We start from the raw sequence: 17,606 nt of genomic DNA on the forward strand, positions 1-17,606 counted from the left end.
TGCTCGGAGAGATGTAAGCGGACACATGTTGACAGCAGGCGGGAGGGAGGAGGCAGAGGCATGCACAGTTAGGCCACACCCCTTCCCTTTTTGAGTTACACAAAACATGTATTTTTTACAAAAAATAAGGATGTTAGAGAAAGTATATACCATATAAAAAAAATATGTTTTTTTAATTCTATTTGGGGGGGGCTTTATTCTGTTTTAAAAAAAATATTTGTTCTACCTTGTTTTTTGTCTTCACAGCTAAAAATAAATCCACCCAGAAGGCGTGTAAATGTTTACAAACCTCATGAGATGGTAGAACTTGGTTTGGTTGGAGATAAAGGAGCAACTGTGGGTTTAGTGGCTGTAGACAAAGGAGTATTTGTCCTAAACAACAAATCCAGGCTCACCCAAGACAAGGTCTGTACTAAACATAGACCTACTATTTACTTTAAAGCATAGCTTCACAATAGTGAACAGTGTACACATCCCCATGTATATATTTGTGCTTTAAAATCAGTTAACTAAAGTTAATGGAAAAATTCGGCAAAAGTAAACTTATCCCCTCTCCACAGGATAGGGAATAAGTAGCTGATCGCCGGGGGTCAGCAGGACGGGACCTTGCGCTCAGTTAGGCAGCATGCACTCCATTGATTTCTTTAGGAACGCCAAAAAGACCGGAGTACAGCACTCGGTTATCATCGGTTCTCTCATAGAAATAAATTGAGGAGCGCATGCCCTCCACATGCGCTCCTCGCTGAGAGAGCTGCGGTTCCCCCCCCCCCCCCAATGATCAGCTACTTATCCCCTAAGTCTAATGCCTAAAGTTTACTTTCGCTGGAGTTCTCCTTTAAGGGAGATCCAGGTCGGGGTACTGTACTGACAGAAATAAAAATTTTAGGCATTGAATATATTTCTGTGAGAAAGGTTTTGTGATGCTATTGTGGTTGCTATGTCTATGGATATATAGAGTGAAGGAAAAAAACTAATTTGATCCCCTGCTGATTTTTTTTTGTTTGCCCACTGATAAAGAAATGATTGGTCTATAATTTTAATTATATGGTTACTTGAACAGTGAGTGACAGAATATCAGCAAAAAACATATATATAGACACCTTTCAAATACTGTATATACTCGAGTATAAGCCGACCCCAATATAAGCCGAGGCCCCTAATTTCACCCTAAAAACCTAGGAAAAAGTATTGACTCAAGTATAAGTCTAGGGTGGGAAATACATTGTCCCCCCTCCCCTGTCATCATCCTCCCTGTCATCATCCCTCCGTCATCATCACCCCCTTTCAACCCACTTGTCATCATCCAGACCCCCCTGTCAACATCACCCCCTGTCAATATCCCCCGTCATCATCCATACCCCCCCTGTCATCATCCAAACCCCCCTCAGTCATTATTCAGACCCCCCCTCCGTTATCATACAACCCCCCCCCCCCCCCCCGTCATCATTCAGACACCCCCTCCGTCATCATTCAGACACCCCCCCCAACATCATACTGGGTAAGTTGGTCCAGGCCGTCCATCCTCTTCTCCACTCCGTGCCGGCCCCGGATTAGTGACGCTGCATTGACGACGACGCGCAGGGACGTGCAGCAGACATCCATGACGTCAGGGGCATCCCTGCGGTGGTCCCTGCACTGTGGCATCAATGCAGCCTCTCTAGTCCGGAGCAGAGAAGAAGGCCTCCTGGTGAAGATGGACAGCCCGGACAGGCTCACCCTTGACACCAGAATGCTAATGGTCCCTGCAATAAAGATGGATGGTCCGGCACCTCCCCCTCCCCACCGGTATACCTGAATAGATTTTTTTTATCTCACTCGAGCATAAGCCGAGGGGGGGGGACCTTTTCAGCATGAAAAATCGTGCTGAAAAACTTGGCTTATACTCGAGTATATACGGTAAGTTACTAATTGATTTGCATTTTACTGCAGTCAAATAAGTATTTGATCCACTATCAATCATCAAGATTTATGTCTCCCAGTTATGTGATGTACAGGAGCACTCTCTAAAAGAGAGTGATCCTAATCTCAGCTATTTACTTGTATAAAAGACACCTTTCCACAGAAGCAATAAATCAGTCAGATTTCAAACTCTTCACCATGACCTAGACCAAAGAGCTGTTCAAGAATGTTAAGGACAAGATTGTAAACCAAAACAAGGCTGGAATAGGCTATAAGACCATCACCAAGCAGCTTGGTAAGAAGTTTAAAACATTATTTGCAAATGGGAGAAACAAAATATTGTCAATCTCACTCGGTCGAGGGCTTCATGCAAGATCTCACCTTGTGGCGTTTCATTGATAATGAGAATAGAAGGATAAACCCAGATCTGCATGGGAGGATCTTGTCAATGATCTCAATGCCTCATTTCTTTGTCAGTGTGCAAACGATGTATGTATGCATTTAAAACACAAACAATAAATAATTAAAAAAAAACTTTGATTAAAAAGTCACTAAAAACATTTAATGTGTATCTATAGACTGTAATGGAGAGCAGTTTGTATGGTAAATATGCATACTCATTGGGTTCATTGGACCCTTGTTCCTGTAGATACCCTATAAATGTCTATGACCAGAATACCCCCTTAAGCCAGTTTAGTAGGATTTGTATTTGTGACAACTATTTTGTTAAACCTAGATATGGGATGATGTACAGCAAAATGACATTGGATGCACACCAGGAAGTGGCGCTAACCCTTTGGGTGTATTTCAAGATGCTGGCTTAGATTTTACAACCAATTTAAATATACAAACTTCACCAAGAAGAGGTAAGGATAAGAAACTAGGACCAAACACCACTATTATACACTGTGGAATGCACCTCTGTAAACCACACATCATGTTGATATGTCGTTTGGGTCAAGCACAATAACTGTACAGCACAGGGATGATTTTGGTCAGGATTAGAGAAAAGTATAATACCGGCTCTTTAATACCTTAGAGGATGCATTCACTAACAATCAGAGCATCTAGACTCATCATAGCCTCCCATACTCCGTACGCTATGAGATCAAGAGGTGCCAACTGCTTGTCATGGCAGCCAGGGGCTTAATGATGGGCCTCTGATCATCTGGCCATCTTTATGCATCTATTAGGACTTAATAGGCTGCCTGTTTCACTGACAGGCATAATACACTGTGGTGGTTTTATTGTAGTATGTATGCAATTAAACAGTCCCATGGTCAATTGTCCTAAAAGGACTTAAAATGCTTAATTTTTGCATCTGTGAACATAGAGCTAATGTAACTTTTAAGAAAGCACCAGTTTTGTCCCATCTATTCAAAAGATGTTCTCCCAGAAACTTTGAGGCTTGTCCTTTACACATAGCAGAATAGCAAAGAGCAAAACATTGGACTATTCTAAAGGGGCCTTCTATGACCCGTGATCTAAATCCTATTGAACATCTGTGGATGGAGCAGAATATGCAGTCTCCTATCCAAAGGATAAGAGATAAGATGTCACATCGCTGGGGTCCCGCTGCTGGGGACCCCCTGGATCTCGGCTGCGGCACCCCGCTATCATTACTGCACAGAGCATTCTCGCTCCGTGCATAATGACGGGCAATACAGGGGCTGGAGCATCGTTACGTCACGGCTCCGCCCCCTCGTGATGTAACGGCCCGCCCCTCAATACAAGTCTATGGGAGGGTGCGTGGCGGCCATCACGCCCCCTCCCATAGACTTGCATTAAGGGGGCGGGTCATGACTTCACGATGCTCCAGCCCCTGTATCGCTGGTCATTACACACAGAGCAAGTCTGCTCTGTGCAGTAATAATAGCGGGGTGCCGCACCCGAGATCCCAGGGGTCCCCAGCAGCGGGACCCCGGCGATCTGACATCTTATCCCCTATCCTTTGGATAGGGGATAAGATGTCTAGGGGCGGAGTTCCCCTTTAAAAGGTTGTGCAACAGAATATTAAATTCAGGGTACCATCATTTTTGTCCAGGACGGTTTCATTATTTTGATTTACAAAATGATTTAGCTGAATCACAATTCAAAAGCAACTTCTGATTTCCATTGGCTAATTTTCAGGAAATTTTTATTCATATATTCCTTTTGTCATCTTCAAGTTATTTTACAGAGCATTGTGGGTTTTACTGTTTTCAACAGAAGGGTACCAACAATTTTGTTCACGTCTGTATATACAATAATTTGTTATGTTTTCCAGATTTTACCTGCACTTCAAGCCAACATGGACGAAGCCGTCGTTCAATAGAAATTTTAGAAGCAAAGCAAAAGAAAGGTGATTACTTTAGCTTAAAGTACGTCATCCTGACCATGTACATATCATTTTTATGCATCTAGCACCCACATTTCTCTCACAAATACCTTAATTTCTCTCACAAATACCTACTTTCTGTTGCGCACTTGTTTTTTTCATTCTGTGCTTTAGAGGGGGCTTGTCCTTACGCCTCCCCCTCTCTCTTTTATGCTGCAGTCTGATAGACAGGAAAGGAGAGAGCACAGAAAAGTCCAATTCCCTCCTTCCTGGACTTTGTCCCAGCCTGTGCTTCAGCTTGGACAAAGATGATGCTGCATCCAGACAGGATTGTGTTCTGGATGGTATGGGGACCCCTATTTTTTTTTTTTTTTTAAAAAGCAATTATAAAAAAAAAAAAAAAAGGAAATAACATTTTCTCATGAATTATATTAGAAATGATAATGTTTTGCCAAGATGTACAACATATTGACAGTGTTGGAATCTGACAGTGAACTTTTAAATATAGAGTTAATTGTGTTTAAAATGTGATTTTTTTAATGTTTAATTAACATGCCTTGACAAATATGATAATATTTATATGGTAATCTGGTGGACCATACCAAATATATGCTGGGCATTGAAATGATGTTATTGCTTTACAGCAAGTTCAGCTCCAGAACATCTGAGACTTTGTTGTTTGGCTGGATTGCATGAGAGTCCTATAGGACTTTCATGTAGTAAGAGAAGAAAACAGGTTCAGCAGGGGGAGGAATGTGCAAACATGTTCTTTGAGTGCTGCTTCCATGTGGAGGAGCTGAAAAAACGATTTAACGCTGATTTTGGAATCGACAGGTGTAAGTATCTAATATCTTTTGTGATATTTATGTTAGTTAACTTTCTTTTACCAATATGAAGACATTCTAAAAAATTTGTTTAGTAAAACCTGTGACTGTTTATTCTATGACTATAGTTGTCCTTGAAAAAAGATGGAAAGCTATTACCTATTAGACATTGTTAATACTCCTATTGTAGCCCTATTAGATTTGTATATGCATGGTAACAGAACCACAGTCTGCATTCTTCAATGCATAACTGGACCACAAGTCATCAGGGCGGTCCCCAGTGGTTTCACAATGTCCGCCAGCCTTGATTGGTAGATCTCCCCCTATACTCAAACACGATGTAGCAAAAAGAAAAAAAACAAAGGGGGCGCTTCCTTACACAGTAACTTCTTGAATAATTGGTTAAAAAAAATTGCTTACCTGCTGGTGTTGAACTGAGACACCTGACATAGCATATGTCACTGTATAGTGCACCTGGCAGCTATACTGGTGGCATGGAGAGAATAGTAATGGACCAAATAAGAAAAAAAATAGTGTTTATTCTATCATACAGTTGCGCACAACGCATTTGGTGAAGCAGAGGCTTCACAAAACGCGTTGTCCGTAACTGCATGACTGCGATCTTGGCCTTGACTGGTATCACAAAATCAAAAATCAGTGTCGCACAGCAATTATTGTACTGTGTCAGGACTAAGGTAACTGGGGTCACTTTGCGACACAGGCATTTGGCAGGCCTACTCTGCCAAAGGACATCTAGGCGTTCTTGTCTGCCTGTTCTATCTGCGCTAGAAATAGTCTCCAGAGCTAAGCCTGCTGGTTTGCTGCAAACAGTATCCATTCCAGAAGTACCCTGGCAGCATATTGCAATGGATTTCCTCATGGACATGCCTGATTCCTGCCGTCCTCCAATCCCTGCCAGGTACCATCTATTTAAACCTGCTCCACCCATTCTCTGTGATTTGTTGGATACAGCAGTGCACTCTGTCAAATAATGCACAGTTACAAGCAGTCCGCAGCTTGGATTGTGGCTGGTCCCTGCAGCTATTTAAAAGCTGAATGGATAATTCAAGTCACTTAGGAAAATTATTATTGTGCTCTATAATTGTTTTTCTGGATAACACGTTACCCAGACAATCCTGGAACATGTCATAATGTTTAAAGGGTTACTCCGGACCTAAGATCCAAAGGGGATCCCCACAATCTTTCATGCAGCACCCCGCTTTCATGAACCTCCGGATCGTACATCGCTCTGGGTCTGATAAATTACGATCACAGGGCAATAATATCGTGATGTCACGGCTCCGCCCCTGTGTAATGTCATGCTCTGCCCCTTCAATGCAAGCCTATGGAAGGGGCGTCGTGGCTGTCATGCCCCCTCCCATAGGCTTGCATTGAGAGGGTGGAGCGTGACATCACACGGGGGGGAACCATGACGTCACGATACTCTGGCCCTGTGATCGTGATTCATCAGATCTGGAGCGATGTTTGCTCTGGAGGCTGATGATAGCGGGGTGCTGCATGAAAGATTGCGGGGGTCCCCAGTGGCGGGACCCCCGCCATCAGGCATCTTAGATAGGGGATAAGAGAGGGCCGGAGAAACCCTTTAATTTTTCCAAGGCCACACTTTGTCTGACACAGGTATGGTTTTAGAATATTTGTGATTTCTGTACACTGTAAGTATAATGCAGGTCATTCATTATTTTTCCTAGCTTTTGATGGTGACACTGAAGAAGATCTGGAAGATGACATTACACCCCGAAGTAATTTCCCTGAGAGCTGGCGCTGGAATGTTCTGCACCTTGAAGAAGAATCAAAAAAAGAGTGAGAAAAGTTTACTAGTATACAGAATGAAATAACCGTCAAAGTGCATTGCACACTGTATACATGTATATAATATAATATGTTATATTGTAATTCTAAATCCTGGGGTATTCCGCCCATAGACATCTTGTCTGATCCTGGGGGTCCCGCACATTGGGATCCCTGTGCTCTCCGTGCAGCACCCGGCATTCTGTGCCGGGTGCTACTCCAGTCCTTTGGATAAGGGATAAGATGTCTATGGGCGGAATACCCCTTTAAGGGTGTATTCACAAGTACAATATCCTGCATATATTTGATGCACAGGATTTGAAGCTGTGTTCAGTCGTTTGGTTTACACTAGCTGAGTGTTACGCCGAGCGCTCCGGGTCCCTGCTCCTCCCCGGAGCGCTCACGGCGTCTCTCTCCCTGCAGCGCCCCGGTCGGTCCCGCTGACCGGGAGCGCTGCACTGACATGGCCGTCGGGGATGCGATTCGCACAGCGGGACGCGCCCGCTCGCGAATCGCATCCCAAGTCACTTACCCGTCCCGGTCCCCTGCTGTCATGTGCTGGCGTGCGCGGCTCCGCTCTCTAGGGCGCGCGCGCGCCAGCTCTCTGAGACTTAAAGGGCCAGTGCACCAATGATTGGTGCCTGGCCCAATTAGCTTAATTGGCTTCCACCTGCTCCCTGGCTATATTTGCTCACTGCCCCTGCACTCCCTTGCCGGATCTTGTTGCCTTGTGCCAGTGAAAGCGTTTAGTGTTGTCCAAGCCTGTGTTACCTGAACTCTTGCTATCCATCTTGACTACGAACCTTGCCGCCTGCCCCGACCTTCTGCTACGTCCGACCTTGCTCTTGTCTACTCCCTTGTACCGCGCCTATCTTCAGCAGTCAGAGAGGTTGAGCCGTTGCTGGTGGATACGACCTGGTTGCTACCGCCGCTGCAAGACCATCCCGCTTTGCGGCGGGCTCTGGTGAATACCAGTAGCAACTTAGAACCGGTCCACCAGCACGGTCCACGCCAATCCCTCTCTGGCACAGAGGATCCACCTCCAGCCAGCCGAATCGTGACACTGAGTACCCGGCGTTGCCCGGTTTAACTCGACCTCCTATCCCACCCTCCTATCCCAACCTCCTATCCCATCCTCCTATCCCCTCCTCCTATCTCGACCTCCTATCCCAACCTCCTATCCCGTCCTCCTATCTCGACCTCCTATCCCGACCTCCTATCCCGTCCTCCTATCTCCACCTCCTATCCCGTCCTCTTATCCTGTCCTCATATCCGTTCTCATATCCCGACCTCCTAACTCGACCTCCTATCCCGACCTCCTATCCCGTCCTCCTATATCGACCTCCTATCCCGACCTCCTATCCCGTCCTCCTATCTCCACCTCCTATCTCCGCCTCCTATCCCGTCCTCTTATCCCGTCCTCTTATCCCGTCCTCATATCCCATCCTCCTAACGCGACCTCTTATCTCAACCTCCTATCCCGACCTCCTATCCTGTCCTCCTATCTCGACCTCCTATCCCATCCTCCTATCCCGACCTCCTATCCCGTCCTCACATCCCGTCCTCCTATATCGACCTTCTCTCCCGTCCTCCTATCCCGACCGCCTATCTCGACCTCCTATCCCTTCCTCAAATCCTGTCCTCATATCCCGACCTCCTAATTCGACCTCCTATCCCGACCTCATATCCTGACCCGTAATATGTGCACCAGGTATTGAAATATCTCCAGCCATACGGAAGTTATGTGAGAACATACATTTCCCATTGATTTTCATGGGACTTTAAACAAAAACCCCGACCCTCACAAATGGGGGTGGTTAAGGGTTAAATTAACTATCCTATATTTTAAGTGGACATATAAGTAACATGTGACCAAGTATTATGGAAATATCTCCAGCCGTTTGGAAGTTATGCAGTAATATATATTTCCCATAGAATTGTATGGGACTTTAAACATAAGCCCCGCCCCTGGCAAATGGGGGTGAGTAAGGGTTAAATCACCTATCCTATGTTTGTTGTTGATATATAAGTAACATGTGTGCCAAGTTTCATGTTAATATCTTTAGCAGTTTGGACGTTTTGGGGAACATACATACATACATACATACACACACACGTTGAGTTTTATATATATAGATTAAGATCTGCAGCTCCAAATCCTGCACATCAAATATGTGCAGGATATTGTAAGTGTGGACAGACCCTACATGTTTTTATTTATTTATTTATTTATTTATTTATTTAACTTTGTAATTGCCTATCCTCAGGATATGCCAACTATATCTGATAGCTCAGCTGTTCATTGCAAAAAGAATGGGAGCTGATCTGTACTAAACCAAAACTGCCACTACACAGTGAATAAAACCATGCGCTCCCAGCTCTGTTCACTAGGTACATCCAGGCGCACCGTCTTAGCTGGAACATTTCTTAGCTGTAACTGTCCAGCATGAGCAGCATCCCTATTACAGATTTTAAAACCTTACTGCAGGTCAATTTCTGCTGTGTAATTGTTCTGCAGCATGTGGATATAATAAAGAATTCTAAAATGTGTCATACAAGGATATATATATATATATATATATATATATATATATATATATATATTATACAAATACAAAAATACACATATGAACACACAAATGCAAGTTTACTGAATAGATCGTAATCCCCGTAATAACAATGTGCCAGCGGGAGTTATACCAGGAGTCGCGATCGGGGTCTGAATTGTATAACTCTCAGGGATTCCATGTAACGGTATTCACAAAAATACAGAACAAATATACATAAAAAATAAAAAGATACCGTATATACTCGAGTATAAGCCGTCCCGAATATAAGCCGAGGCCCCTAATTTCACCCCAAAAACCCAGGAAAAGTTATTGATTCGACTATAAGCCTAGGGTGGGAAATACATCATCCCCCCTGTCATCATCCAGACCCCCATCATCATCCCCCCCTGTCATCATCCAGACCCCCGTCATCATCCCCCCTGTCATCATCTAGACCCCCCGTCATTATCACCCCCGTCATCAATACACTCATCATCATCACCCCTGTCATCATCACCCCTGTCATCATCACCCCTGTCATTATCACCCCGTCATCATGACCCCCATCATCATCACCCCTGTCATTATCACCCCGTCATTATCACCCCGTCATCATCCCCCCTCGTCATCATCCCCCTCGTCATCATCCCCCCTCGTCATCATCCCCCTCGTCATCATCCCCCCCCCCCCTTCATCATCACCACCTGTCAATCCATTCCTCAGTGGTCTGCAACCTGCAGACCTCCAGATGTTGCAAAACTTCAGCCATCAGCTGTCCGGGCATGCTGGGAGTTGTAGTTTTGAAACATCTGGAGGTCTGCAGGTTGAAGACCACTGCGGCCTTCGTCATCATCCAGACCCCCCAGGGACCGTCTGGTGGGGAGGGTTATTCATTCCGAGCTGTCCATTTTCACCGGGAGGCCCTCTTCTCCGCTCCGGGTCAGCCCCGGACTAGTGACGCTGCCTTGACGCCACCGTGCAGGGACGTCACGGACGTCTTCTGCGCACGGACGTCCCTGCGCGTCGTCATCAAGGCAACGTCACTAGTCCGGGGCCGGCCCAGAACGGAGAAGAGGGCCTCCCGGTGAAGATGGACAGCCCGGAACGACTAACCCTCCCCACCAGACGGTCCCTGCAGCATAGGAGGTCGAATAATGACGGCCCGGACCAGCTCACCCTTCCTTCCCACCGAGGGGATGGGAGTAGAAAACAAAAGGGGGGTCTGGATGATGACCAACCTGCGGACCTCCAGATGTTTCAAAACTAAAAACTCCCAGCATGCTCGGACAGCCATCGGTCCGCAGGTCCGCAGGTTGAAGACCACTGAGAAGGGATTGACAGGCAGAGATAGACGGCCGGTACCATCCCCTCACAGCTAAAGCCAGAAATGTTTTTTTGTTCACTCGAGTATAAGCCGAGGGGGGGAGTCTTCAGCACAAAAAATCATGCTGAAAAACTCGGCTTATACTCAAGTATATAAGGTAACTCCATATCAATGCATATAGAGGAGGTAGAGGAGGGTCTCCCACCACCTTTAACTCACCCACACTATCTCCTATAGTGGCCCCTAATGGTAGTAATGAAGAATTCGACCAATTAATACTCAGTCCCAAATAACTACCAAATTCTTTAACTAAACTAATTAATTTAGATATTTGGCTGTTTGGATCTTTTACGAACAGAACAATATCGTCTGCATACATTAGAATTGTTTTCTTCACTCCTTTTAATCCAAAACCTTCAATTGAGTCAGCCTCTCTTATTTTACAGGCCAAGGGTTCCAAACAAATCTCAAATAATAATGGCCAGAGGGGGCAACCCTGCCGGGTGCCCCTTTCCAGCCAAAAAGATTCTGTCAACTTTCCATTAACATTAATTCTAGCTGTTGGTGCTGAGTACATATTCATAATGCAATTTTTAAATGACTTCCCATATAAAACTTTTCCAGAACGGTAAATAGCAATCACCACTCCACCCTATCAAACGCTTTATTTGCATCGAGAGACAGGATGGAGCAGGGCCCCTCCACTCTTTGCTGAATATTAATGAAGGTTCTATGTAAATTTTTCAAGATACTCCTCCCCAGTAAAAACAAACAAACATTTTGCTCTATTCCTACTAAGCTAGTAGCAATCTTTGCCAACCTACTAGCAATTACTTTGGAAATTTAAAGAAAAGTTCCAAATCTGTATTCAATAGGGAAATTGGCCAAAATGAGTCAATTAAGAGTGGGTACTTACCTTTCCTTCATTATCAGCACTATGACCGCTTCCATCATTGATGGGCGAAAGCCCCCCTTTTCACAGGATTCATTAATAACATCTATATCCATTGGTCATAGCGCTTTCCCAAATTTTCTATAGATTTCAAAGAGGAGGCCAACCGTCCACCGAGCAATGTTCCCCGAAAAAGTCGCCAAATCCCTTCTATATCCTTGACGTCTATGAGCGCATTCAATAGCGCCTTGCTTTCCTCAATTTTATTCAAATATTCCTCCATCTCATCCTCCCCTACTTTCCCTTCTGAGCTGTATACCTTCTGGAAGTGCATTTTAACTTCCCGCTCAATTTGTTTAGGGTCAGTAATTATTTCCCCTTGACTATTCTTTATTGAATTAATTTCCACTTTCTCTTTTTGGGCTTGAACAATTCAGGATAACATTTTTCTTATTCCCACCCCCCCCCCACCCCCTTTTCCAAAAATTCCCTTAAAGAACAGACTATGTTGCGCCTTTTCCAACAAAATATTACCATATAATGCCTGAGAATGTTATAAGTTCTGAAGATTATCTTGCGATGGATTCTTAATGTACTCCAGTTCCTTTCTCTTTATATCTGCCTCTGCATTGTTCTCTTGCATTCTAAGCTTGCTTTTATAAATCGCTATCCTTTTAATCATTACCCCTCTTAAGAAGGCTTTCAATGTGTCCCAAACGACAAAGGGACTAGCTGAACCCCTATTTTTTCATAGAATTCTGTAACCTCTGTTTTAACCCCTTCAGTAAATTCCTTGATTGATAGCCAATGTGGGTTACTATTTAAATTACGCCTAATAAAATAAGATCTATCTTTATCCCTTTTAAGATGGCATACAACTTGGCAATGATCAGAGGTCGATGAGGGCTCATATGAAATTTTTATTGTCTTCCGTAATGCTATCTCATTTATGAGCACCAGATTGATCCTCAAAGCAGCTGAGAAGGAGGCACTGTAACAAGAAAAGGCTATTTTATCAGGATTAAGTTCCCCCCAACTATCCTTCCATCCTACTTTCTTACAGAATTTGTCCTGCTCAGTAGTAGCCTTTCCCTCCATTGAAGTCCCCTGAGATATACAATTCCTCATATCCTTTCCCTTTCAAAAACTTCAACAGTTTCAGGAGAACCTCAAATTTAAATTGTGGGGATAGATGCAAGAAATCTAAGATCACCTCCCTTTGATTCCAATTGGCGTGTAAAAAAATATATCTGCCTTTATCATCAACATCTTAGCTGTATACTTTCATTAGACTAAGAAGACTAGACACAAACAAAAACAAACAAAAAAAACCTCTCCACTGATGACACCCTCCCCATCCCCCATAATGTCCCATACACCACAGTCTACAAGACTCTAACTTTTCGCAACAAATTCCCATCCCCCACCAAGCTTCAGCTCCCGACTAATAAATCGAATCTCCCTCTGCCCCAGCCACTTCCATTTTCCCCCACATCCTTGGGGAACCAAATTCTATTTACATAACCTGTATTAAATTAAGCTGTAAAGAACAGGACAGGAGAGAAAAATATATATTCCTGCCCTGTACCACCTCTTTAGAAAACCCCAAAATATGAAGATTTTCAGCTCTCGTGACTCATAATGCAATAATTTTATAATACTAATACCACTAGTTATGTATACATTAATGCACAACCCATAATAATATGCTCCAATAAAGGCTATAAAAAGTTCAAACAAATAGTAATATAGTGGTATAAGAATATGAAAATGATCCATACATGTAACCAACAAGGGGCAAATAAGGGAGAAGAGGCAAAAGAAGTAAATAAATAAATAAAATGAAAATATAAATAAATAAAAAAAAAACAAGAAAAAAACTAAACAAAAAAAACTCTTATTAAAAAGTTTTTCTTTCTCTTTCTTTTAAGCCACAATATTCCTGCCTGCTTCCAATATAGAAATCATAGATTGGTAGTTGAATCCAGAACTATCAAAAACACAAAAAATTATAATTCTCCATTTCTTTCCAGACAGATATAAGCATGTCTTGAGTCCAGTGATAAAATGTACGTATCCTGCTAGGCTTTTACACAGGCAAGCAAATAGACTATATGTAACTGTCATTGATTCGTGAGTCAATACAACTTATAAAGTCCATCTTGCACAAGTCCATTATTCAGGCCATTAAAAAAAAACTTCCTCCAAGAACCACATACATCCTCCATCTTCAATATCCTCATACAGGGCATATAAGCAGTTTAGTTCAATCTCCATACAGGGCATATAAGACTACAAAGTACATTGTTACATGTCCTGGCAAACCGCCATCTCAACCCGACATCTCCTTGTTACATGTCCCGGCAACCAGCAGCGCCCAGACATCCACACATCCAAGGGAGGACAAAGGGCCGGTTGCACAGAGTGACATCCTGTTACCCTCATTGAGAGGACATAGATCCTCACAGAGGCCATCTGAATCAGCAGAGTACCTTTGTTCCCATGGTATGCTTCCAACTGCTGACATCCTGCTCTCGCATACCCTGGCATCTTGTGGTATCCAAGTGTCTCCACGTCCAAGAGATTCCAAAAATCCAGCAGTTTGCAACCACCTCAGGAACCCGTTCACCAGGGCAGTTCAGAGCAATAGCCCAGGAGCATTATGGCATGGAAGTCTGCATCTCATCTCAGCACCTCAGCAAAGAGGGTTCAATCAGCCAGGAGAGCCAGCTAGACGACAGCAGAGCAGGGATTAACCAGAGAACAGGTGTGGGGAGAGCTCGGCAGCGACATCCCTCTGCCTGCGATTCCCATCTCAGACGAGTCTGTGCCGTGAGGCTGTAATAAAGATAATAGTAATAGTAATGATGAATGATGTGTGTGTGCGTGGAATGTACAGTAGATCGATAATGGGGAAAAGGATGGGATAAAAACATTGATTTAGATTAAGTAATGGATCATTGTAATTTTTGTAACCTGGGGTGTTACTGCAGTTTACAGAAATAAATTTGTTTACCAGGGTATGGGCTCAAAATGTAACCAGGATATAGGGTAGATCAGTGTTTCTCAAGCGTGGTCCTTAAGTACCCCCAACAGGTCATGTTTTCTGGATTTCCTTGGTCTTTCACAGGTGATATAATGGTCAGTGAATCCGGCATCACCCCAGTTATATCACCAGTGAAAGACTATGGAAATCCTGAAAACATGACTTGTTGGGGGTACTTGTCGACCCTGCTTGAGAGACACAGGGGTAGATGAAAATTCTTGTATTTTTACTTAAATTCTGATTTATTTTCATTGTATTTATTATTTGTTAATTTTGTTTGTTAAACATTCTGATGCAAATTGATACAAATATTTACTTTGGTAGAGTACGGTCAGGGGGTAGCAGGGTATAAACAGGCAATTTGTACAGGGGGTTCTTAAAGTGCATCCCAGATTCTCGGCTGGATGGGAGACTGATTGCAAAAGCAATTTTAAACAGGTGAGATTAGGCTTACTTGGATATATAGATGATGAAACCACAGACCAATTAAAGTTAATAGGATGATTGACCATCTAAGAAAACTAGAGCACTGGGTTAAAGGGGTACTCCGCTGGAGAAAAAAATGTAATCAACTTTTTTTTTTATTAAAAAAGTACTGGAAGGATTAAGATTTTTAAATAGAAGTATTTTACGCATATGTTTAACTTTCTGGCACCAGTTAATTAAAAAAATGTTTTATTGTTTCCCACCGGAGTACCCCTTAAGTGTTTAAGAATGCTTGTGGTTTTGTTGTGAGGAAAGGGAAACATACGTTGCCAGTAGATGTCAGTAGTGAGCTTGCTTAGAGTCAGGGCTGTAATTGATAGATACAAAATAAAAAATAAAAAAATACAAGTTAATATATATATGTATACGTATATATATGTATACGGATGGAAAATATGCACATAAACACATGTATGGATATCCCAAAAATTATAATCAAATAAATTACAATTAAATAAGAAAATTGGTACATATTAGTTTGCTGATATATAATGGTAATTAAATAAAAATATTTCTGATATGTAGATTTAGAAAATAAAATAAAAATTTATTTAAATGTAAATAGATTTAAAAAACTGCAGGTGCAGATTTGGCAGTGAATCCCAAAAAAATCCACACTGAACCTTTCCAGTGTGAATGCACCCTATGGTATTTTGGTTACCTATTATACCTAACCAGGAGTGGAAATGAAACAGAGGAAAGCTATAATATAAATATACACACTTTTTTCTGTATTTTGGTAAAAATGCTGACCATAATAAGTGCCAAACATTGACCAAAATACTATTAGGGAAAACGGTATTTGTTTTCCACAGAAAACTAGAGCATAAACCTTTTGCACAAGGCTCTCAATGTTTACAGAAAACACTGAAAAAGTCTCAACTTTTAGTTCACATTGGTGGTTGCTATTTATCACCAAAACCTTCACAAAAACCATTGATAGACCCCCCCCCCCCCCTTATCAGCCGTTTTATACTACAGAGGAAGTTGAGTTGTTCTTTGCTGTCTGACCACAGTGCTCTTTGCTGACACCTCTGTCTGTGCCAGGAACTGTCCAGAGTAGGAGCAATTCCCCATAGCAAACCTCTCCTCCTCTGGACAGTTCCTGACATGGACCGAGTTGTCAGCAGAGAGCACTGGAGGGATTAAGGTTTTTTAATAGAAGTAATTTAGAAATCTGTTTAACTTTTTTGAGCTGGTTAATATGAAAAAAAAAATGTTTTCCATTGGAATACCCCTCTACAACTGTTTAAAGAGTTTACAGAAATAAAGAGGTATTTTTGTAAGGTTTAGAACCAGGAACTGATTTTTTGTAGCCCTGGTATAAATTTTGCATGAATCAGTGGGGACATTTATCGGGGGGGGGGGGGGGGGGGGGACATTTACCGATGCTGGTGTGAGGTAGCAGAGATTTTACCCATGTTTGCTTGGTATATTTTTTAATTGCTCCTCAAAATTTATAAAAATGGCGCAGGAACTTGATAAATGTTGCCCATTTATAAAAACCAGTAAGCTGCACAGCTAGGTTTAAGCTTTGTGCTCTGGCATCTGAAACATTTGTACATGTCCTACTAGGTGGTATAGTTTTGCACAAAAAAGTAAGCTTTGCGCAAAAGTTATGAGCAAAAAACAATTAGTCATACATTATAACTTCATGCTCACTGCATAAAGTGCTCCAATACGATATTTTGCTTAGAAAAATGTAGAACAAAGGCAACTGCGAAAAATGTGGTGCCTAATAAACACCTGAAAAATAAGTACAGTAAGCTATTTAGCTAACTACTAAATAGTGCCAGTTTGGATGAGAAAACTGCTAGTCAAAAAGTAGTCCTTGTGACCTTGACTATATTATATCTTGCATCCATGTTTGTTCTGATACGGTCCTATGGGGATTTGATTTAGGGTATTTAGTATATCTGTATCTCGAGTACTAGCCTAATTAAGTTGATTCCATTTAGTTTTTTCCGTGACAAGCTTGTTATGATTAGTTGGATGCTTATGAAATCTCTTTATGCCCTACTCATGTTCCTACATTTTGCTTTTTGAAGTATATGTCTTCATTGCATTTTTTTAATTCAATGTTGAAAGTTCACTTTGGCCGTTTCAGCTAAACCTCACCAAAAAATGCCAAAAAACAATATAGAATAAACAAAAAAAAATTAGCCTACTGAAACTAAAGGTATAATAGTGAGGGTGCTTGGAACTTTCCAACTTCTCTCTAGCCCACACTATAACTGGTTGACTCCCACTGAATTCACAAAAGATGCTCACTCAGTTTTGTGATGCAATGCTGACTGTGGAGTGTAAGCTATAAAATAAGCGTTGCTGGGAGAAGTTGTTTTTTTTTAGGACTGGCATAAACCCTTAAGAGTTCCAGGGTAACAATGGGGCACAAATACAACCTCTTTCCACAGTCTTTATCTCTTTTAGCTATATTCCACTTTTTCTTCTTTCCTTAGC

General features: G+C 42.4%; 1 protein-coding gene across 1 annotated transcript in view; it reads left to right on the forward strand.

Moving 5' to 3' along the window:
• Positions 1-17,606, forward strand: part of LOC130355875 (A.superbus venom factor 1-like) — a 266,587-nt gene that overhangs the window by 150,324 nt on the left and 98,657 nt on the right. The window contains exons 16-20 of the mRNA XM_056556718.1: positions 247-405; positions 2,636-2,765; positions 4,166-4,240; positions 4,861-5,052; positions 6,750-6,861. Of these exons, the coding sequence (XP_056412693.1) occupies positions 247-405; positions 2,636-2,765; positions 4,166-4,240; positions 4,861-5,052; positions 6,750-6,861 (668 nt within the window). The remainder of the gene's footprint in view (positions 1-246; positions 406-2,635; positions 2,766-4,165; positions 4,241-4,860; positions 5,053-6,749; positions 6,862-17,606) is intronic.

The sequence above is a fragment of the Hyla sarda genome, chromosome 1, assembly GCF_029499605.1.
Source record: "Hyla sarda isolate aHylSar1 chromosome 1, aHylSar1.hap1, whole genome shotgun sequence".
NCBI lineage: Eukaryota > Metazoa > Chordata > Amphibia > Anura > Hylidae > Hyla > Hyla sarda.